Raw genomic sequence first — 23,931 nt, 5'->3', positions numbered from 1 at the left:
TGGTAAATAGTGTTTATCAAGTTTACTTTTGTTAAACTTTTTTTTTTAGATGGATTGTTGGTTGTACCGATTGGGTAGCTTTACATGAACAGGAAAATTAAGACCTGTTTAAAAGTATTTAAGACCTAGAACACCATATTTCAGTGCATTTAGGATCTAGTATTAGAAATTTAGGACCCTGTGGACACCATGATAAATAAATCATTCTGCAACAGAATTAGTATTACAAATAACACCAAAGCCTATTGGTGGGATGTGGTGTGACTATAGAGTGGTGGACAGGAAATCATTGAAAATATCATTTCTACTTCACTACAATACAAATTGTACATTTCTGTACTTTGTGTGAATGTTTTAATTTTAGGAAATGTTTACTACACTACATCTCAAAACAAAATAATAATAAATGTGGCAGAATAAAAAGTGATTTTGAAATGGAGAAATCAGCACCATCTCAGAAACCTGATAAAATCGGTTGACCAATCACGCGAAGAATTTTAGGCAGTACTACATCCAATTAAATATTTTTCTTTCATTTCGGTTTAATATTATTTGCTTTATTTTCAAGTAATATATTTTAAGTTTAAAAAATATACAAATATTTGGATTAAGAGCTTAACTAAAAATATTTGTTTTGATCAATGTAAAATGTTATGGTTACTCGTACAGGCCAGTGAATGCATATTTAACCAACTCAATATGCTTTGTTCTTTCATGGACTTAAAAAAATTGTTTAAGGCAAACTATTTATTTTTCATTGGCTCAAGTGGTCAAATTTAGATATAAAACCATTACCCTAAATTTTTTGAAATTTGATGAATGAACATTTTATGGGAATTGTTGTTTTGATTACAGGTACATCTTTAAAGTTGTTTTGATTAAATGTTTAGAACAAAAAGAGAATGCAAATAAATTGACTTTCAACAAGACAAATATGCTTTGTACCAGGTTATATAAAATTGTTCTCATGAAGATAGAAAATATTAAGGCAAATTATGTTTTCATTGGGTCAAGTGATGAAATTTACATGTGAAGCATTAACCTAATTTTTATAAATTGGATAAATGAAAGCTTTTTTCCCCAGTGTACTGTCATGAGTAACAATCACACAAATGAATGGCTATGCATTACCCCTGCCACAGTGTCCCACAATGGATATAAAACACAGTATTTTGAATTGCGTTTTTCATTTTGAGATACATTTAATTCATGTTGATGATTGTCAGCAAACATTTACACATTTTTCTTTTATACCGATGTAAAAAGTTTATTTAGAGAACTACAAAGGTTTAAAGAGAGGACTTTATACTTTTACTGAAGTAACATTTGATTAAGGTATGCACGCTTACTCAAATGCTTGATTATTCTGTCTACCATTGTGCACATAAGGAGCAAGTGCTGTGATCCATTTGTGCTATACTGAAATTCTTTGTCAGCCATCTATTGGTCCCAATATGCGATTAAGGAAATCTGATTGCTGCTTTTAGAAGCTTTCAGTTTTAAACTGCATGCGAATATAAATATACAGCCAAGCACGCAAATATAATGTACAGCCAAGCACTGACTAATGCAGCAAGACTAGTCAAAAGCTATTCGTTAGCAGATTTTAATCATTTATGAAACCAGAATTTTCAAATCAGATTTTCTTGAGCTTCAGATGCACTGAAAATGAAATACTTTTGCAGCTATAATATCCAGACCATAGGTGATGTATCCTAATAAACACTATGTGTGTGAGATGACATTGACAAACAGTTTAAAATTAAAATATTATTCTTGATCATTAAAAGAAAATAATTATAAAAAAATAATAATAATCCAATTAGTTTTTGTGGAAATGAAAAATTATGACAAGATTATTTTAAATTTTACAAACATATATATAAAGTGCTTTTATTAGAAATTCATTCAAGCATTATTAAATCAAAACAAACATGCTACTTACATGTGATTTACCACCATCCAGTTTAATCTGCAAAGCAAAACAGAACAAAAACCCCCTCTTAATCTGAACTTGAACAGAAAAAGATGAACACATCAGGATCAGTGAAGGCAATCACACAAGCCGCAAAAACACAAAGCTGATTGGGAAACCCTCGGTCAGTCATAGCAGTGATGGGGCACAATGATAATGATGATGAACAGGGCAGGGTGGGCCAAAGAGAGAGCGGGAGGAGACGAAAAACAAACAGAAAAATAAAGTTAAAAAAAATACAAATAAAAGGTGGAACATTACAGGGGGTTTTACTGTAGGAGGCAGATAGAGACTTATGGGAGCTGCTGTGCATGCGGCTGCAGTGGTGGGAGGAAGGCGGATCCTCTCACCCTCTTCCTGAGCCGCTGCTCAGGGGCTGCTGCCCGTTTCTGGAGCGAGCCGTGAGAGAGAGAAGAGGGGGGCCGCCCGACCCCATGCCACGCCCCGCCCTCGCCCCCTCGCCCCCCTGACCCATCCTGTGCCGTGATGTCATCACCGCTGCCTGACGACTGGCACACAGGGAAACAAGCGTTACTGGTACACACGCAGATCCCGGTGTGTACAACACAGTAAGCTCTCAGCATGCGCCTTTCTACAGGGTGTGAATGAGTGTACGCAAGCCTGCAAAAGCTAGTAGCATTAGAACAAAGGGGAAAAGCTTCCTTCATCTCAAAGGCCTGAATGTGTGTTCAAACGTGAGGGGAAATCCTCAATAAAAATGGTAATCAGTGTGTCGGCGAACGCTTGACTTGTAAAAATCTTACCTCAGAATCGGTGTCTTTTCCCAAAACACACTTGGGACACTCCCAGCAGCTCGGCAGGTCTTTGTTCACCACTCCCTCACCAGACGTCTACACAGACAGAAGAGAGGAGTTTTACAATAGTCAAACTGCTGGAGAACATAATATCTCCAGTAAATCAAGAAGTGCTCAAATCAAAAACAGAAAACCTGAACAAAACATCCCAAGCATAGAGAACAACAAATAAAAACAGCAACAGTGATATGTTATGAAAGCATTATATCTTCATATAAATACAAACTTAGGTTCAGTGAAAATGCTTTTAACTTAGACGCATTAATATTGTTTTACAATGACAGTAAGAACTTGGTACTTTCTACTGAATATTATACTTAAATTAATCAAACCTGCATTAATTATAATTTTTTATCTGTTTAATTAAATGCAGGTTTAATTATTGCAAGTTTAATATTCAGTATAAAATACCAAGTTTGGAGGTGTACAGTGTATAACGTCTAACATTCAACCCTACTAAATAGTAAAACAATTACAATAAAAAAAGTGAAGGTAACTGAATAGTCTGCTTTGAATGACAAAATGATGATGAGAATCTATTGACATTTTCATCTGTAAATTTAAGTGAGACAAAGATAATAGTGTGGGACAATTTAAAAAGAGAAGCAAACAGAGGTAATCTGCATGGCGGGAGGTCAATGATAAGAACATCTGAATTAGGGATGCTCATAAAAACCGATTCACTGTTAACCAAAAGGATGCATTTTTAACCAATTAATGGTGTCAGTTAAACGATTAAAATAGATTTTTTTAATGGGCTTTATAAATGTGCAACTAGGGTTGTGCGATGTCGACCAACTTGGATGTGTCTGAAGAGCGAGGAGGGATCCGGTTGTGAGAAGGGTGCGCAACTTATTTAACGATTCGACTTATCACTCGTTTGCAGGCATCATGAGTCCCGCAAATGCATAGAGACTCCCGGAACTTCTGGGAGACTTTGGATGTCTGAATATCACGTTTCACAACTATAGTGAGATGCAACCCAGTGGTACATCCTTGATAAACTGTCCGACGTGCACTGCTCTCGGGAGCTCAGAGGAGCGCATGACAGTGTGCGGCTGTTTGTGTGTTTGTGGCTTTGCAGTGAGCACCACTTGTGTCTGTGGGTGTGTGTTTGGTCACATGATGTGTGTTTTCAGCAGATGGAGGGCTGTTCAGAAATGCTAGGTAAAACACGATGTGGATCATTTGCGTTCTATAATGCCATTTTAACACTAAAACATATTAGTGTCAACGGGGCCTGAGTGTGTATTTTTCGTGAGCAGGTTTGCGACGGGGGCGGAGAATCGGGGATGCGGGCTCAGCATCGTGTTGTCTATTGGCCATCGGCGATGAACGATGGCATCGTCTATCGGCCCAACCCTATGTGCAAAACATATCTGACTTGCTGGATGGTAACACGAGCAACCACATGAGCGTACAAACATATTTTGCCAAAGAAGCAGAATGAAAGAAGAATATTGCTGGTCAATTTAACACAGACGAGTTGATGACAAACCAGCGGTGATGCTGTTTGTCCTGGATCTGCATTATAAACACTTTTGTTTATTTGATTGGGAAAAAAGAAACTACAAAACAAAACTTTCTGAAATGTGCGCTGCTTTAAAAAAACATGCCGGCCACAAGATGGAGCATCAGGATTTTCTCTCCATCAGAGCGCGCTGCGGCAACGCTTATAAACAAAACAAATAGGCTATAGTTGTGATGATTTAGTTTACAACTAACAAACCAACCTTTTGTCCATATGGAAAATTACAGTTATTAATAGTTCTTATAAAATATGCATTTTTAAGACAGCCTACATAATCTACGAATCAAACGAATTCAAAGATTTTCTTGCTTTTTGCAAAATGATAACTCGGCACCAAACTGAGGCTTTTATGTTACAGCTTATAAAACATGTATGCAAATTAATGTCATATGCAAACAACTAAATTGTTATCTGCTAAAGTAGCCTATACTTTACAAAAAGTCAACATATGAGCCTTGTTATTGCCTTTCATCACACGGTGCGCGCACATGAACCACGAGTGAGAGGAAATGAAAGCACAGATCCTCTAAGGTAAAACCAGACGCTTTATGATATTTGTGATATTAGAATTACAGCCGAGCACAAATTAAAAGGCATATTTTCCAGAGCGATTGATTTGAGGTAGCCTGCTATTTTGATTTGACGAATGGGGAAAAAAAAAAAAAAAAAAAAAAAAAAAACCAGCCTATGCCGGTTGTTAAAAAGATTTAGTCAGTGTTTTCGTTTTGCAAACAAAATTTGTTATTTCAGTGAAAAATATCTAGGGCAGGCCTTATTTTTGTTCTTTTTATTTAGTTTATTCTTTTTTTCTACGCTGTTTGCAGGTGCGTGAAGATCTTCAGTTGTTAATATGTTTACATGTTAAAATAAATCAGTATTTTAAAATGCAATATTTAACATGTCAGACACAAAATAGACATCATTTTTTCCCATTAAATTAAATTTAAAATTAATCTGACCAGTTAACAGTTAATATTTGGTTAACGATCGGCAGTTGTCGGTTAAGCAAACTGGTTAAGCCAACACTTGCTGTATATCTAAAGATGTTCAAAAATGTCCACATTGAAATTAAAGAAAAGAGCAGACAGATGGCTAAACTGGAAACGGAGAACAATTTGTTAGGTCTTGAAGTGAAAGTAACCTAATAAAGCTTCTGCTGTCTGCATCATTAAAGCCCTCAATAGATTCATCTCTATAATATATAAACAAATGTGTGAAAAAAAAAGAATGTTATGTTCACATAACCACTGGCTTTTTGATGAAAATAATATCAAGCTCTTGTTTCTAATTAAGTAGGAGTTTTTTTGTTATAGCAGTTTGGTACAGTGGGTATGCAAAGATGAAGATAATTCAGGTTAATAGATGAGTTTTCAGCACTGTATTTTTAGTCTTCAGTAGTGTACTTCTAGTCTATTTTTATGTTTTAGTATGCGGTTTTAATCTCCTTTTTAAAAAAACGTTTTAGTGCTTTCCAATTCATCATATAAAATAATAGTATTGGACTGAGCTGGTAATAATGTTTGTACCTTCAAACAGCTGGGATGTGCAATCTGAGCACAGTTGGAACACTCCATCAGCTCTTCACTGGTCTCCTGATTCCCTTCGCCACAGAGCTCACACACAGCAGAGAGCGGCAGACCAGGCTGTTGAGAGATTGCGGGAAGAGATATTAATCAATACATGAAAACAAAAGAACAAAGATGCTGAATGGGAAAACGCTCACAGCAAGACATTGCCGCAGGACGCAGGTCTGTTTGAGCTTGCCAGGGCCGCCAAATTTCTTCATGTCTCGGCAGAAGTTGCAGTCGCCACATTCTGTGCGCAGACAGGCCTCGCAGCGTTTGCAACGCACGCGGCGCCGGCGCAGGACCGACATGTTGGAGGCTGGTTTGACAGGCCGTGGGACAATAGGTGTGGTCGCCAGCTTGGGACGCATGACAGGTGGAGGCGGAGGAGGGGGCTGGTACCAGGGAGGCTGGGGAGAGCGACAAACAGAGAGAGAGAGAGAAAAGAATGAGACATAAGCAGTGTGGTGGGTTTAGATACAATCAGATGAGGCAGCAAAGAAAATGAACCAAATCAAATAACATTCTGCATTGCCGCATTAATCTCAAATAATGAATGTCAAAACTACGACTGCATGATAGTTTACATTTTTTACAATAATCTATTATTTTTATTATTTTGTTTACAATATAAAAATACAGAAAAAATAAATAAAATAGCAATAATAATACTTCACAGGAATTTAAAATCCTGGAAAGAATGAATCATAAATGAGGAAAAAAAAGTGGTAAACATGTTTTACACGACAAGACTGCATCAGTGTTTCAAAATGTCAAAGATTTTATTAGGGGTGTCAAAATGAATTGTTTCTTGGATGCACTGCGATGCAGATGCGAGGAATTCGATATCGGTTCACTGCTTGCAAGTTTGCTGGACAGTCTATCATTTACAGGGAAGTACATCAGAACCTAGCTTTCTCTCTCTCACTCTAGGTGAAGTAACGTTTTATCTCTTCTCTCGGCTGTTACAACAATAAAGTTACTTGTGGATCCAGAGACAATCGTATCTGCAGAGCGAGTTTTCTCTAACGCGTCGCCATCTATGATGGATCAGCTGATCAAGTGGCCATTTAACATCAGTGTCCGTGTCACTGTTTGCTGTACAGCACCAAAGCAGTGCTGACTGTAAGAGCCAATCGCAGCCTTTTCTGTTGAGCATGTGATCAATCACAGGCATTTAAGAACTCTCTCGACAATCCTCAAAAAGCAAGAGAGTAACATTTACATTTGTATATTTGCTATAAATGCTCACGTGCATGCACTTGAAAATTTTAAAAATTTAAAACATTTAAAAATGTATTTAAAAAGTGTGTTCTCTTTGAGCAGGTAAAATTAAAGGTGCAGTTCATATATCTTACTGCTTGTATAAAAGGAAAAAATTGTATTACAAATATATAAACAAATTATACATTTTAATACGAGAATTATTGCTTTGCAAAGTGAAATATCAAATTGTTTTTGGAAAGTATCGTCAATGCACCAAGATGCAGAGATATCAAATTGAACCGTATCAATGGCATAATAATTGTAACTGAACTGAGACCAGTGCAGATTCAAACCTCTAGATTTTATGTCGAATTCATTGTTGTTTATTGTGAAATCGAGCCATTTCTGAGAGCATGTGTAAATCTAAAATTTTTCCCCATCTTTTGAAAAATGTGCTAAGAAAATCTATTAGATTTTTTCCACAGGCCACATTCCCACTATCTTGACTACAAATTAATAACTGTTAGTATTTTATTCTGACAGATTTAAAAAATATAAACTTAATGACGTTTGCACACCATTTCTTAGTGCAATAAGAAAAGAGCAAATGTAATTTAATGTATAATTACAGTACTAACATTTGGGTCTTAGTACAGTTATAATTCTACTTGCTGACAAGAAAAAAGTATGTGCTGACAAAGTCAATAGGCAGAGCGTATATCTATTTATTAAATCTGCAGCTGGTGCAATGTGATATTTGTTCTCACACAAATCTGATAACTTTTATTTCACTATTTTGTTCAGTTCTAGTCAGAACAAAATAAATTAAAAGAAAAAAGAAGATACCATGATGTTCCTTATGCTGATTTGAGACCAATGTATATAGCATAAAAGTGGTCAAAAATCATAAAACTGGTCAAACTAAAATTTATTTATTTGAGGTTTTTTTGGAAGGTCAGATAAAAGGAGCAAATTAAAAAGGAAAGCAATTCTGTCATCTTACCCTCTTTGGCCACCTGACAATGGGTCTTCCAGTGTAAGAGAGCTTAGGGATGTCATTTGCATGTTCTTTTAACAATGCCTAAATGGAAAACAAACATTTCATCATATTTCAAAAAGCCAATCAGGTCTTTCATAAACAAAACCTACTATGAAATAATTCAAATTACGTTGTATATTGCATCACATTTCAAACACAAACCCACACAGTTTTAGAAACATCACCAATGACTACAAAAGAATAACGAGTACATGTAAATGACAATATGCACAAGTTCTGACCCGTATGTCCAGCAGCAGGGCAGCAGCATTGTGTATTCCTGAAGGCACACACTTCTTATTTGAGGGCAGCGATTCCAGCTTCCCTACCAGCCTCCACAGGCCTTCCAGCTCGAAAGCAGTCAAGTGAGTCTTTAACCCTGGTGCACTAGGGGGAGAGGGGGCATCCATCTCATCTCTTTCCTCTTTTGCATGCCCATTCAGCACCTCAGAGTTTTCCCGCTTCAAGCCTGTGCGGAAAAGTCAGGACAGCTTAATAAATCTGCGCTCATTAAAAGCAAATATAAAGTGGATGTGAAAATGTAGTCGATGCACTGACCAATGCCCAGTGAGTGTTTCTGGAACTCCGGGATGAGGTGGGATTTGTTGGTCAAGCTGTAGAGATAACGCTCCAACACATACCAGCACATCTCAAAGAAGAACGGATAGCGGAACTTCACAGGCACCTGAAGACAACCAGAGCTTCTTATGATTTACGAGGCTCTTATTATTTTCATGAAACACATTTTCCAACCAAAACGGTTCTTGCAAGGTTCTGCACAAGGTACTTATAGGAACTTGCCACCAGAACAGTCCCCTCATTAACTAGTAAAAGGTTATTTCAGCAAAAAAACTGTTATAATTTACTCCTCCTTTACCTGCTCAAAACCTTTTTAAAAAGCCCCTATCATGGGTTTTTGAAAATGACCTTCCATGCAGTGTTTAACACAGCTCTAAGTGAAGTGAAATATCCAGCTGAGGTTTAAACCTGAAAGTGCTCTGCGTTTAAACAACTGATTCATCTATAAACGAGTCGACTCATAGTGGTTTGAATGAATCGCAGCGATTGTTAAGCCGTGTCTGTGACACGTCGATTGGGAACTAAAGCCCCACCTATTTGTTGCGTGCGAGGACCCGGGAAAATTTAAACCACCAGCCATGCCCACAAACACTGTAGAAAGAAAAAGTGGAAGACAAACACTGTAGCAGATCCCAGTTAAATCAAGTCACAAAAACGATGTGCTCTGAAGTGTGAGGGAAAGTTAGTGTTATTTTCTCTACCCAAAGATGAGGCTGTGAAGAGTCAGTGGTTAAAGTTTATTTTTGCAAAAATACGTCAGCATTATAGCCGCAGCCTTGTGCCGTGTTCCCGTCATTTTTAGAATGCTTTAGCAATCTACATGCTTACAACGGGGGATTCCTGGGACGTTTGTTAAAGTAAGGGCCAGAAAAGACTATTGATGGGATTTTATCAGAGCTTGACTGTTTTTACTTATGGTTAAGAATAGAGCAATATCCTGGTTATCTCCTGCATTGGGCTCACACACTCTGCACTCTACTTCAAATATGTTGATAAACCATGGTGGGCAATTCTCTCTGTCTCAAGCTGAACGCAGTCAACCAATCACAACAGACTGGGTCATCGGACTAATCTGTTACTAAATGAAAACAACAGTTCTGAACTCGTCCCCTTTATTGCATGACCACCATGGCCGTTCACAAACAAAAACAGTAACTCCCGCTCACACCGGAAGTGACCTTTTGACATAACATAAAAGTCCTACTTCCTTTCTCTGTGCAGCATACACATTTACGGTTGTCATCACCAAGAATTTAACTTAACAATCAACGCAGATAAGCATCGCGGTAAGGAGAAGTTTGGAAACAAATGAATCGCTGAAAAAAAAACATATGAGAGTCGGGAAAATTAGGTAAAATAAATGCATATCATCTGACAATGAAAGTGTTTTTGGACCTTGCATGCATATCAGCCTGTTGTTGGAAACCCCCAAAACCAAAATTTGACCCTCTTTAATGCACAACAGGGGCTCTAACGGCCTGTTTCCTCTGAGTGGTACAGTACGGTATGCTTTTATGGCCATTTCCACTGTCAAAAGGTGTTACGAACCGTACCGTACCACTTTTTTGGCACCCTTTCGAAAGGGTGAACGCTGATTGATTAAAGAAATACGCCACGAGCTTGTGAAGCTAGCCAGAATGAAAACAAAGTAACTGCCATGTTTTAAATACACAGCCGAGAGATTACATTGTAAAACTATTTGCATATAATAACAAGCCATGAATGACCGCAGCTCAAACAAACCTCGTCATTGTCTTGATGCACAGACAAAGCCAAGTAGAACAAAATCTGCCGTGTCCTGTTGTTGTTTTACAAGGCAGTCTAAAAGTGCGAGCAGTTTTCGCTTTCTTCAGGGAGCTCTCGATCGCGTCCATATTTGATTTAACAAATTTCTTGAGCTGATGATAATAACATGTGCGTGATTATTGAAGCCTCTCCGTCATCTGATCCTTTCAGAAAGAAAAGGACAAACGCGAGAGTGAAGCGAGAACAAAGGAGAAGCCCGACAAAACACAGGAGCAAGTTGTTTCAGCAACCTGAATCATGAACTAACAGCCATGTTTATCATCGCCTTTTAGACTATTATGAACTTGGAATGACAGAATTAGTCTATAACAGAGCTTACATGTGCTGGTGAAGACTGCGGACACAGACGAGAGGTTTGCACCGACTGTGGGTTATGTTGCGTGCTGTTTTTGAACCTAAATAAGGACTAAATGTATGCTGTGTGTAGTTTTTCTTTAATTGGTAACATATCGGAGACTTTAAGTGCCTGTATTTGTTTATAAATGTTGCATTTATTTATTTATTTAAGATAGTTGCAGATATAATAGAAGGCTATTTCGCATCTGCAGTTATAATCAAATCATGTTCATTGAAAAGTTAGTAATAAACATTTATACAGAAGTATTTGTGTGTATAAAGCATCTGTTTTGTGAGAAGTGCTTCTCATATGATGTGAACAACCTGTACAGCTTTACTGTAGAGATTTGTTTTCCAAGTGAGAATGACGTCGACTGAAATATTTTGTCGTACACCACGGCCACCAAAAGAGTACCCTCAGTAGCGAAAACGCAAGCCTGACAAAGGTGACCCGTACTGTACCAGTCAGTGGAAAAGGGCCATAAGTTTTTTACAAAAGTAGTTATTTTGAAAAGTTCTGATTGCAGTTTGACAGATTGACTTCCATAGTAATTTTTTCCTACTATGGATACTGATGAGTCCCAGCAACAAGAAGTCTTTAAAAGGATTAAAACCACATAAGGGTGAGATAATTAAGAGATTTTTTTTTTTTTTTTTAAGTCCTGCGTTCAGTCAATTAACATTCACATACATCATTCGCAGTTCCTATTTTGTCATACCTTAAGGCGTTTAGTTCTCATGGAGCTAATGGGTACATCTATCAGTGGTTATAGCAACTACAAAAACCTTTCTCCAGTGTGAGAGCCTCTGATTAATAATGACAAAATGTCCTACAAGCGATCCAAAAACAGAAAATGTTAGTAAAACGTAGTCCTCACCCGTGTCCTGTCTTCAATGCCGGAGATGTCCAATTGCATGGGGACGTTAAAACTATGAAGAAAATTCCCACCAAAGACAAGCGTGTCCACTGGTGTGTACACAGCATGGATCCAGCCTAAAACAACAACAACTTAAGTTTTGAAGGCAATAACTATGCACTAAACCCAAAAGTATCCCCAATTACACGTTTAAAAAAAAAAAAAAAAAAAAACACACAGATGCACACTTTTAAAACCAATCATTCATTCAATACAAAAACTATGAAATGTGTAAAATTCTAGCCATTCATACCAAAACAGCATTATAGTGTTTCTGATTATGTCTTTCAGGCTTACCTGATGGAATGATGAACGTGTAGCCCTGCTTGAGCTCAATCCTCTGGCAATCAGTGGCCCTGTCACCAAGAAAGATGTCGCCTTGTTTCCCTGACAACACCCAGTTCTCATAAAGCTCCAGGTTTTGAGGCGTGGGAGGGATTAACCAAAACACCTGTAGCAGATGCAGACCAATCACACTTAATCAGGCCAAAAATATTTTGATAGCAAGCTGATGCAGGGAAGGATAATATATAACAGCAAAAATGTATAGAATTCAAGTAAATGTTATGAAAACTAATTTGGCATAAATGCTGTTCCTTTTCATGTACTATTTATCTCTGCTTCCATAAAAAAATAATAAGCAACACAACTAATACACACATAATAATTTGCCATTTTGTTAGCACCAAATCAGCATCAGGATGATTTCTCATGTATTTGCGACACTGGGAAGCCTGGAGTAAAAATTTGCCTCTTTGCAACTAAATTGATTCCAAAAAATATATTCAGTGAAATCGATTACAGCAAAAAAATGTATATACTACATTTTAAAGGGGACTTATTATGCCTTTTTTTTTTTAACAAGATTAAAATGTCTCTATTTATTATGTCCCTAGAGTGTGTATGTGAAGTTTCAACTCAATACACTCCACAAATAATGTTTAATAACTCTTTAAAACAGCCCCTTTTAGGCTTTGATCCCAATTGTTCTATTTAGGTGACTGTCGCTTTAAATCAAATAAGATTGTGCCCTTTTAAAAAGAGGGCAGGGCTACTAATGCTTGACGAATGACGAATGACATATGCTAATGAGAAAGATATCGTCACTAATGGGCGGGGCTTTCCCTCTCTGATGACGTACAATGGAAATTGTCATGTAAAGTGTGTGCAAACTGTTCTTATCGAGTTTGATCATTACAACAATATCAATAAATTATTAGAAGCTGGTTAGATTCACAGACTGTTGCCACACAACCATCTTTAAACCCCTTATAAAATGTTTGCATAATAGGTCCCTTTTAAGGAGTATATTTTGGATCATAAAAACCTTTAAAACCAATACTATGTCCCGTCTGACCTTGCAGCCTTTATGTATGTGGTACCACACAGACGTGCCTCCAAAGTCTATGTGGAAATCTGTGTAACAGCCCTGCACACTCATCAGGCAGTACCTGGACACATGACAAAGACAAATGGGAATGGGGGTATGAATACACAACATCTTTTATTTAAAATAATAATTATTATAAGCCTTTGTAATGAGCTATACAAACTGGACCGATAAAGTAGCCTCATTATATCCTGATAACACGGCTCTTTATATTATCAACTTTACATAATATGAAGTAAAATTAATACACAAAGGATCTTAAAAACTGCTCACTTTTGCACTTTGGGGTATTGCATCTCCATGATAGAGTTTGTAGAATCTCTTTGTCTTTCCTTTAAGTGTCGAGGCCACATGTTGTCCACCCAGTCAATCATGTCCACCTACACCAATATGGAAAGTCCCACCATCACACACTGGCCAAAATAACAATACCTTTTTTTATATGCATGTAAAAGTGTTGAAGTGCTTACCGTGGAGGGTCTTTTGACAAGGGTCTCTAGTTTAGTGTGGCTAAACTCAAGGCTGATTACATTATAAAGCTTTTCTCTCTGAGAGGGAGGAGTCTCGTAGTAGCGCCTCCACTGGGCCATCGACATCTCCGTCCCTTTCTGAGTAGCCACGTCCATCACGTCAACTATCCGTCGACTTCCTATTAAAAGAGATGAGCAGCAAGCAGGTTAACCGTTGTCCGTCAACGTTAAAATTCACCAATAACAAAAACACTTACCTACAAACAACTTCACATCATTTACTGTGAAGTCTGGATCTGGCATTCTGAAACAGAAAGATTATAAACCTAGATTAGATTAAAATCTAAAACTTTATGTAGAAGAGTAATGAGATTGGAGGAAGAGTAAAAAAGCACAATCTCTTACTTGATGCCAAGACCTTCGGGTTTCTCAAAGATGATAGGATCCCGGAGACCATGCCTCTGGACGTACTCATAAGAGAAATCTTAAAAAAAAAAAAAAATACAGCCAATGTAAATTAGGCACTCCATAAGGAGCTGCATGTTTGAAGAGTTTTATAAAAAGTCTCTCACCTTTGCCCTCCATGCGTTTGACTCGGTCTGAGCTGAAGAAGCTGCTGTGTAGCTTCTCTTCCAGATCGAAAGTCCTCCTTCCATCGATCTCGTCGTCGGAAATGCCATCGTCTTGGTAACGCCTCCGCGTGCCAGACCGCTGTAAGACACGAGCGAGAGGGAGAGAAAGAAACAATGAAAAGCCAATGCCAGAGTAACAGTATTCCTCCGCATACACTCACTCCTTCTGAATGTCGAACAAATGTTGTATAATCACCAACTCCAACTTGACAGGCTATTTGAGCGCACACCTACACTAGGGTAAAAGACACATTTGCCCACAATCTCACACATACACTCCATAACTTACAGCCATCACAAGCACTAGCCCACACACAACAACTACTAATAAAACATCATAAATTATTCAATGTTGAGAAGTCTTGGAGTAGAATGGTTGTTGTGGTTTTTAGGATCATTCAGACACTAAACATCCAACGGACACATTCTGTTTCCTGTTTAATATAGAAAATCTCTTCATATGAGAGTTCATTTATGCACAAATCCTAAAAGCAGGGATGCAATTTCGCAGAGATGCTTGAAAAAATATTTTTATAAGTAAACTCTTACAAGAATGCATTAATTTGATTCAATGATTAAATCAATGATACTGATTAAAATATTTTAATATATATATTTTTGTAAGTAAACTCTTACAACCAAGAATGCATTAATTTGATTAAAACTAGAGGAAACAGTAATATCCTGAAAGATTAGTACAAGTAAAGAACTGTTTAACCTTCAATATTATAAATGCAGTGTGTAAGTTTGACACCCAGTGGTTGAACTAGGTATTGCAATCCTGAATCAAAACAAATGCAAACACAGGTTGCCAGATTGAGGACCAACAGGAGCGAGTCTGACGATAGACTACAGGCTGATTTAAATGGTGTCTGATTTAAATGGTGTTCTAAATAAAAGCAATGGCACACGATAGAAGGAATATTCTCCATACTAAAAGGAGTTTTGTCCAAAGCAACACCGGAAACTGACATATAAGAAACGGCTATTGGTTTCTCACAGATGAACAACAGAATAAACTGATCACCTCAGGTACACCTCGTGTTTTATTCAGTGTTAAATGCTAATAAATGTGAGTTTAAATGTCACTTTATTGCCATATACTGAAAGCAGCAGCAGATCATTTACTTTAAATAAATAAACCATTTAAAATTGAACTTTAGAAGTGTGACTTAAAACCAACACATATCAGTGATTCAGCATCTACATGTAATAATGTTAAAGAGTTTTAATATGTATTAATGTTATTATTAACCTCACCATTTCGTGACTGAGTGCACTATTGTGTTCTTCAGAATGGCTGTATTTAAATTTCTGTCGTGTTTCTTGTGCAAAAAGCCAAATTGCTCTTAACTGTGCATGTCATCACGTAGCTTGTTGTTGCGACACAGGGTTACACAATGTAACTTGCTCACCTAATGTTTACGTTCATAATATTTGCCAATTAATAACCACCTCATGTGGAACTCTGAATCAGTCTCATTTCCGAGTCTGCTACTGTCCGTCGGCGGTCGCATTTCGGTCCTGGATGCATGCTTTGAGAGCCTTCCTGACTGAGTGCGTAATCGCACTATGTACAGTTGCCTTGAACCGGGATAAAGCATGCTTGTCCCCCCTCCCGTCTCCTCTGATGACCCGCACTCACATTACATTCGGGCCTGGGCACGTTTAAATCATCGATGATGCACTGTACAGTAAGTGCTTTCGCTGAGCACAGTGAAGATTTCTTTAGTTATATCGGTTTAGTGGTTTGGGATGCGGTGACACGCAGTCAAATATTTTGCCGAACAGATCCGCCACTTTTGACACTCATAAACAATCATAAAGTCCTCATGCTGCAGGAATTAGGAGGTTTGCTAAAGGTGCAGCTGTCATGCAGTGAGGGGTTTGCCTCTTTAATAATCTACGACAGTTTGCGTTCATTGAACAGCAAGAATGAATAATAGATCCATATAAAACAAATCGCGTAAAAGTCATGTCTCTTCTTCAGTTTCGGGCACTGGTACGATTTGTACTCACACTATAAGCGTACTGCACCAAAGCCCAAGTGAACCGCGCTCTGGCACACCTCTTCCAACCGGGCCAGGGTTGGCCAAGTGAACCATGCCTGACCCCGAATTTATAAAATATTCTGTTTTTCTATCAAGGCAACTCTGGGGTACTGAAATATAATTGGCTAAACTAGCATTTGGTGGGTTAAAAGAACCAAAACAAAGACAGCGCTCCAGCATGTAACACACCTTTTCAAATCAGAATATCTGACTTAAGCATAGTTTTTCAGATGAACAACAATGTTCACTTGGCATGTTTCTGAAATATCTGCAAATATATAATGGTATTTTTATGCTTTAGAGGAGTCAAAAACTTACATACAGCATCTTTAATGCAGTTTTCAATATCTCATAATGCCTATAGGGTACATGTAAGTATAAAGTTCAATTCAAAAGTCTTGACGCGTAGTTGTGCTCTTACACTTGATCACGACACGAGAGTCTATCTAATTCAATGAATCTTCGTTTTATTTTCACATCTGATATCCACATGAGCCAATGTCATCTAATTCCACTCAAATACCAATTGTTTGTTCCAGCCTGATGAACAATGACTCCAATATGGAATACGGTCAAAAGCTTGTGCTCTCCAGCTTCTGCACATAACACTATAAACTCATGTGTATTATAAAAAAAAACCGTACTCAAAGTATATGACATGCAAATCAGCAAGAACAGTATTTTATAACAAAAAAGATTTATGAAAATTACCTAGAACTAAACTATGAAATATGGCTCCTAAAATGCCAGATATATTTTTAATATAGTATGTGTATATATATATATATATATATATATATATATATATATTCAGTGTTTTACATTCAATCTAAACTACGATTGACCATGATATATTACAACTGTTTAAAAAGTATTGCATTTATCTCAAATAAAAAGCTTTATAGCAATGTAAAGGTCTAATTTAGATTTTGCTGATCTCCAACTTTTAAATGGCTGTGTACAAACTATATAGATACAAGCAGAATTTCGCTAAGAAAACAAAAAGCATCTAAAATGAAGCTCGTTCACAATTTGAATGACGCAAGTCTCTTCATCAGCAGAAGGCGAGTAACAATAACAAGCACACATTGAACCAAACAATAAGACCCTCCTCTGCTCGCCCTTGCCTCTGCCCTCAATGTCTCTATGGTGATGTGGAGCCACTAGCCAATCACACGCTTCCTAAATCCCTGTCGTCACACCCTCTCAAAGACAAGAGAAAAAAGCAAGAAAAAAAATCAATGAAATGAGCATGACTGTGCAGTATTTGGGTTATTTGTTTTAACATCCTAAATTAACTTGCACATCCACCTTTTGATAGACTGACTGAACCATGCTTCTCTCCAAAAACTAATCAAAATAAAGCTTCACATAAAAACGTAACACAAAGTAGTCAACTACATGAACTCTTTATCTAAAATAAAAAAAAAAATAAAAAATCACCCATGTTCAGTTAAAGCACATCAACAGTGTTCTGTTTAATTGCTTTTAATGGAAGAGCTTTCATTAAATCAACATTAAACTGCTGTCAAAATCTCAGTCATCATGTATCCACCCTAACCAATCAGACTGCAAGGCACCACCCAAAACGCACTTGTAAACAACCAAAACATATTAAAAACAAACATTTGTAGATGCAAAAATGGTCTACTAATGCTACAATTTTTAAGTACTTCAATAACAGAGTCCATCCTTGGTCAAAACAGCTGCAGTTTCCACATCCGCTGGATCGGTGCGCAAATCCTGCCAGCCTCTGCTGCTGCATCACTGCATCTCTCAATCTTTCCCACTCACGACAGAATCTCCAGGCAACTAAAGCAGCGAATATGCCTTTAGAGTGGCACTGAACAAGTTACACTACAAAGTGTCCTCATTTGACACCAACAACAAAGTAAGGGAACACCCAAAGCTCAAAACAAGCAAGCACGCAATAAACCAGTATGAATGGAGGAAAATGAACGGCAACACAACTAGTCAAAGGATTAACACCTCATCTGTGCTCTTCCATACAACTATACGCTCTATTTCCTCCCTATCTTTCATCAAGCCAGGCCCTAGACTGCAGTGCGCTAGGAGGAAGCCCTTGTGGAGGGCAATGAGACACTACACACCTCGCACCTTCAGTGTCACATCTTCATCCCCCTGCTGGCTTTTCCTCTTCCTGCCTCTCCGTCTCATCAGCAACATCCCCCCGTCAACAAGCGTAAGCACCTCCTGTCCGTTCTCCATCCCTGCATGTCTTCCAGCCTCTTAAAATGAGAAAATCTGCCGTCTGCTCTCTTCTGTCATCCTTTCGCCTCTGCAGTGCCCCCCCCTCCCACTCTCCCCCTGTTTCCGCATGTCTGATCACATGGTCTGCTGGACCAATCTAATCACTTCTCCAGCCTGCACACAACACTCTCTCCAAGCCTCCTTAGTACTCTCCATCCCAAACTCATACTTGGGCAACCAAGCAAACTAATGATTTCAGACCATTTTAGCCTTTAGAAAAATTCTCATGCATGTCTCTCGAGAAAAACGGACACTGTCTTTTATTTCATGTGCAACTCATGAGTCTTAAAACACAACCTTAAACAATAGAACCACAACATGGAAACAATCAGTCAACCATTTTAAAAACGTGCATCAGTAACAAATAATCAGTACATTAATGAAATGAAATTTTAAAGTAGAGACTTTCATTTGCGTTGGTTTTAATTGAACCATTTAAAAATATAAATTCATTTTATTAAATTTGGGTTCTTCTTGTCAGTGTTAATTGTGTTGAATATGCATTCAACAGAGGTTTTCTAGAGGTTGTTACAAAAACAAATGAAAGAACCAAAAGCTGCTGAGAATTTTTTCAGTATGTTGATACTCCAAACCGAAATTGACACTAGAAACACTGAAGCAAATGGACAGACTTTAGCTGCAAATTACGAAAACAATTTTTTTTTTGGTTTATTAATTGTTTACTTGTAGAACAACATTAGCTACTTTCCATCCAACATTTTTTTTGTGCAATTTGGATCTGCGCATAAAAAATAAAATTAATAATAATAAAAATGAAATAAATAAATACAAATAATAAATAAAATAAAAAATAAAAATAGGTTGATGGAAACGCCAAGATGTGCATTACTTTTTGAAAATTGTTCGCAATGTGGGGAGAGAGTTAAAATCAAGTCAACTTTATGGTAATGAGCAATGACGTGGTTCGGCGGAAACTAGTCGAAATGTAGATGTCCACTGCTTGGGAGGAGTCCAGAGAACACAGTTTTGTGAGCTTTGTTTCTAACCACAGTTATACCAAAGGGTTTGATTTTTGCGGTTGCCTAATTTCCAATTATTTACAATGTATTCTTATAGGGACATACCTTACCAGTGCTTTTGCATTCCAAATTTAAGTATTTTTAAAACCCTTTTAATACCATTATGAATTAAATTTTATACTTGTACAGAGCTAAACACAAGCATTTTTTAATGGCCCGGTTACTTTTGTAAATAGTTTTTGTATTAATGCAAGATCATGTAAAGGGCGTGTTGCTTTAGTTTTCTTTCCCTGATTCGGGAATTTAATTTAAAGAATTTGCTGTCAACAGCTGTTGTGAATTGTATCTCTCTGCAACAAAAAAGTTAAATATAAAAAAAGATGTCTTGAGACATTTGAGACTTTTTTTGGTATTGGGTGTCGGCCAGATTGGGTAGCTTTACTTGAACATAGGGAAATTAAGACCTGTTTAAAATAATTTAAGACATACAACAAAATATTTCAGCGAATTTAAGACTTTAAGGTCTAAAATGTTGTTTTTGAAATTTAAGACTTTAAGATCGTGCGAACACCCTAATAAAAAAAAGTAACTGGGGAGTTACTGATGTGCTTTAATGTTATTCTTTTTCTTAAATAAGCGGGAATCTCATGCTAACTATAACAACAATACAAAACAGAATTGCTGCTTCAGAATGTTTTAGACATGGAGCCATATTGAATAAGTGGAGCAAAGCCACACCACAAGCAACAACTTGATCTTCCATAGTTAAATAGTTTGATCAACATTTTCACGCTAAAAAGCTTGTTTTTATGTAGGAATGTAACAGATCTGCTGCAATGGCCCTTTAAATAAGAGATTAATGTACTGAATTTTGATTCTCTCACTGCCTTTGGTGTGAACGCAGTTAAGAGAGCAAAAGTGACCTAAGAGATTAAATAAACAGAATTTGACTGGGGACTTGAGTTTAGTACTCTTTAAGAATTACACGACTCAATTGTTTGATTGCAAAAAATAAAAAATGAGCATCTCAAGTTTTTAATCGCATTTAAGACAATTACATAAAATAATCACATCTAATTGGCTTAAAACTTAAACATAGTTACAAATTAAAGATTCAGCTACCTGATGTGTCAGCATGTCATGCACATTTGCCAGGACATCAAGGATTCCTCAGAACTGTTTATCGAAATCATAATAAAAAAAAAAAACTTTATGAAACATTGCGACCCCTGATTTATAACGGGACTAAGTGGAAAAGAAAATGAAAGAATGCATGAATGCTAATGTTTTCAGATCATAAAACTGGTTGTTGTGGTCACGTGGTCCTTCTGCCAGTCAAAACTTCTATATATTCTGCATCAAAACTTTCCCCAAGACAAGGTTTCAACACAGCTTGAACTGACATGTCCAGAATAATAAAAACCTCAACAAGGATTAGTCTTGCCACTCAAATGACAGCACTTGTGTATAAACATTTCTGCAGCTTCAGCCAAAGTTTTCTGCAACATGCTTAGTCAGGACACTCCACTGCTCAAAACACAGTGTACCCATCAAGCAAAGCATTTTATTTTCCTTACTATGAAGTGTGCACTTACCAGTCGCTTGCTGTAGCGCGGTTTGTGATCGTCCATTGTCAGGATGGAGTCTCGCGCGCAGCCCGCCGGTGCACGGGCAAATCGTGAACGCGCTTCTGTCAGATACTCCCGTTAGAAATAAACGCAAAACTGGCCTTGATAGTCACTTCATTACAGTGTCATTGTTTTCAAAATAGCTATACTTCACATTAATACAGCTTGTTTTTAAATATGGTTAGCAGCTTCTCACATAAAAGCTCCGTTTTTGGCGATTTCAATGTGTTCTTCAATACTACACAAGAATACCGTTACATTCTCACACAAAATGGGAAAATAACTGTATAAATAAAACGATATTTAGCCTGGTATTCACGCTGAACGCTGCTAAATAAGTGACGGGCAACAGCTAACGTTAACGTAACGTAACCATCCGCTATCTAGTCGCAAAATAATAAATTACAAGGCGATATGGAGTATTGGTTATACATACGGCTTATATGTACAACGTCTAATATTACAGTCAACCATAAAGAGTGAAGCGAGAAATGAGCAGCGTATTTTTATCGACCAACATACGCTAAATCCACCTCAAGTTTAAAATATAAAGCATATTTCCACAAGACTTAAACTCGGGCTCACTGTGGGGGAAATCCAGCGGTAAAAGGAGTCCTCGTGTATTGCTTACAGATAAACTGTGCACCCCGAGTAAACCTATCTAGTAACTTTTTTTATCCTACATGAAAGTAAGCATTATTAAGCTTCACACAGCTCCACTGTGTGAATTCACGACAAAGTTAACGTAGTAGATCATTCGCCGCCATTTTCAGACCGTCACAAAAACACCACGAAGCAAGGACCGCCCATCTGAGGTTAAGCGTCCAATCACAAACACATGCGACGCCACCGCTTTCACTCTTATTGGCTAATGTTGTTGTCAGTCCAGGGGAAGGCGGTGATAAGAAGCAAATAATAATGCACGTGACCAACAAAACCGAACTCTTGTTGGCTACTGATGCACGCCGATCAAAACATCTAAACAAAGATTGGTTTACATGCGCTGGAAGCGTCGCGTTCCCAACCAATCGAATATAAAACATGAACGCAATCGGTTTTAACAATTTTAAGCATAAAAAGACTTTAACTAGAAGTAACATCACAAGTGAAATATAGATTTTACATACCTTAGATCTTGACGTCGCATCGCCAGCGGACATCACGTCCATAACCGAGTATAAAGCCGTCGCTTTTGGCCGTCTGGTGAAAGAAACCTACATTTTCTTTGGGTTTTGGTCGGTGTTACTTCGCATAAGTTTTTCACGGTGTCATCGAGATTTCCTTTAGTCTAATAAGTTGTCTGAAAACACTCCGAGTAATTGTACACATTGAATTATCTCCCCCACCCGTCCCCGTGTTACTCCGCATGGTAAAACTTTTCGTTGAACCCCAGAGATCAGGAAGTAGTTGCTGATTGGTCAATCATTAGCCGACGCGCAGCTGCTCATTGGATTAAACGTGTCGATGACGCCCAAAAACCTTCCACAGAAAACTTCTCATATGAATATAAATTAATAACAAGTCTATCGACTTAAAGCACGGACAAAAGAATGAACAACACCGATTTTACACAACGGCTTTTATTCACAATTAGCCTCAATCTAGAGATGAATTCAAGTTAGACAACTGTAAAATTCACATCCAGTGCCTCCTAATTATAAAAGTCTAGAGACAAATATCACCAAAACTATTGCTACTTATCTAAATTAAGCAAATGATCAGAAACAGCAGAAATCAGAAATAATCTGCACTAATATAAAATAACTTGAGGATAAAAGAATAAAATAAGCCTATTCAAGACTACCACTGCAGCCGTGACACCAAAACCTTTAAAAACCCTCACACAACACACCTTTCAACTAAAAAACACATTGTTTTTACCATTTTATAGGCATGATAATGCAGTTTTTAATAACACAAGTCAAAGTATAGTCTTTTAAAACTATGCCATCACTGTCTATGTGAAAACATTTGAAAACTGTCAGATAATGTGCATAACTACTACATGTTCAGGCTAAAGCTATGTGTACAGGTGCATAATGCTGTTGCCAACTATTGGCTTTGCATGCATTTAAAAAAAAGAGTATGTGTGACTGTGACCTGAGATCATTTTGATAGCATTCAAGTAGAAACAATGCAAAAAGACATTAATTCAGTTTTTTTAGTACATCATTGTCGTGTAAATGTACTCCAATTCACCACTGAATCCCTCAAGACCTTCAATTTCTTTTTATAGTGTTGTATTTAAATATGTGAGCAAAAAATGTCTACCGCATGTTCTCCCTGTCTTCGCGTGGGTTTCCTCCAGGTGCTTTCCCCACAAGTCCAAAGACATGCAATATAGGTGAATTGGGTAGGATAAATTGTCTGTAGTGTATGTGTGAATGAGAGTGTATGGGTGTTTCCCAGTACAGCTGGAAGGGCATCCGCTGTGTAAAACATATGCTGGATAAGTTGGCGGTTCATTCCACTGTGACAACCCCTGATTAATAAAGGGACTAAGCTGAAAAGAAAATGAATGAATGAATGAAAAATGTCTACAGGTAAAATTGTTGACGTTACTTTGAGATGTAGTTCTTTGTTGTTAACCTTAAAGTCCGTCAGCGCACATTGTTATTTTTTTTAGGTGAATTATCAATTTCATTCATTTCCTTTCGGCTCAGTCCCTTTGTTCATCAGGGGTCGCCACAGCGGAATGAACCGACAACTAATCTAGTACATGTTTTACACTGTGGATGCT

General features: G+C 37.5%; 1 protein-coding gene across 8 annotated transcripts in view; it reads right to left on the bottom strand.

Annotated features, from left to right (window-relative positions):
• Positions 1-22,582, bottom strand: part of kdm2aa (lysine (K)-specific demethylase 2Aa) — a 31,283-nt gene extending 8,701 nt beyond the window's left edge. The window contains exons 1-17 of one of the 8 annotated variants that reach the window (XM_009293357.5): positions 21,159-22,582; positions 14,202-14,340; positions 14,035-14,113; positions 13,887-13,933; positions 13,630-13,808; positions 13,433-13,539; positions 13,127-13,220; positions 12,067-12,220; positions 11,731-11,846; positions 8,690-8,816; positions 8,374-8,600; positions 8,096-8,173; positions 6,045-6,296; positions 5,848-5,964; positions 2,740-2,826; positions 2,326-2,484; positions 1,946-1,972 (exon numbers count right to left, since the gene is read on the bottom strand). In XM_009293357.5, coding sequence (XP_009291632.1) covers positions 1,946-1,972; positions 2,326-2,484; positions 2,740-2,826; positions 5,848-5,964; positions 6,045-6,296; positions 8,096-8,173; positions 8,374-8,600; positions 8,690-8,816; positions 11,731-11,846; positions 12,067-12,220; positions 13,127-13,220; positions 13,433-13,539; positions 13,630-13,808; positions 13,887-13,933; positions 14,035-14,113; positions 14,202-14,340; positions 21,159-21,194 — 2,025 coding nt within the window. In that variant the 5' untranslated portion in view covers positions 21,195-22,582. Of the gene's footprint in view, positions 1-1,945; positions 1,973-2,325; positions 2,485-2,739; positions 2,827-5,847; positions 5,965-6,044; positions 6,297-8,095; positions 8,174-8,373; positions 8,601-8,689; positions 8,817-11,730; positions 11,847-12,066; positions 12,221-13,126; positions 13,221-13,432; positions 13,540-13,629; positions 13,809-13,886; positions 13,934-14,034; positions 14,114-14,201; positions 14,341-18,423; positions 18,614-21,158 lie in introns of those variants that run through there. The other 7 variants (NM_001081692.2, XM_009293365.5, XM_005160248.6 and 4 more) reach the window with 7 other exon arrangements.
• Positions 22,583-23,931: the final 1,349 nt, after the last annotated feature.

Source organism: Danio rerio, chromosome 1 (assembly GCF_049306965.1).
Source record: "Danio rerio strain Tuebingen ecotype United States chromosome 1, GRCz12tu, whole genome shotgun sequence".
In the NCBI taxonomy this organism is placed as follows: Eukaryota; Metazoa; Chordata; class Actinopteri; order Cypriniformes; family Danionidae; genus Danio; species Danio rerio.
This window is presented reverse-complemented; position numbering and strand designations above follow the sequence as displayed.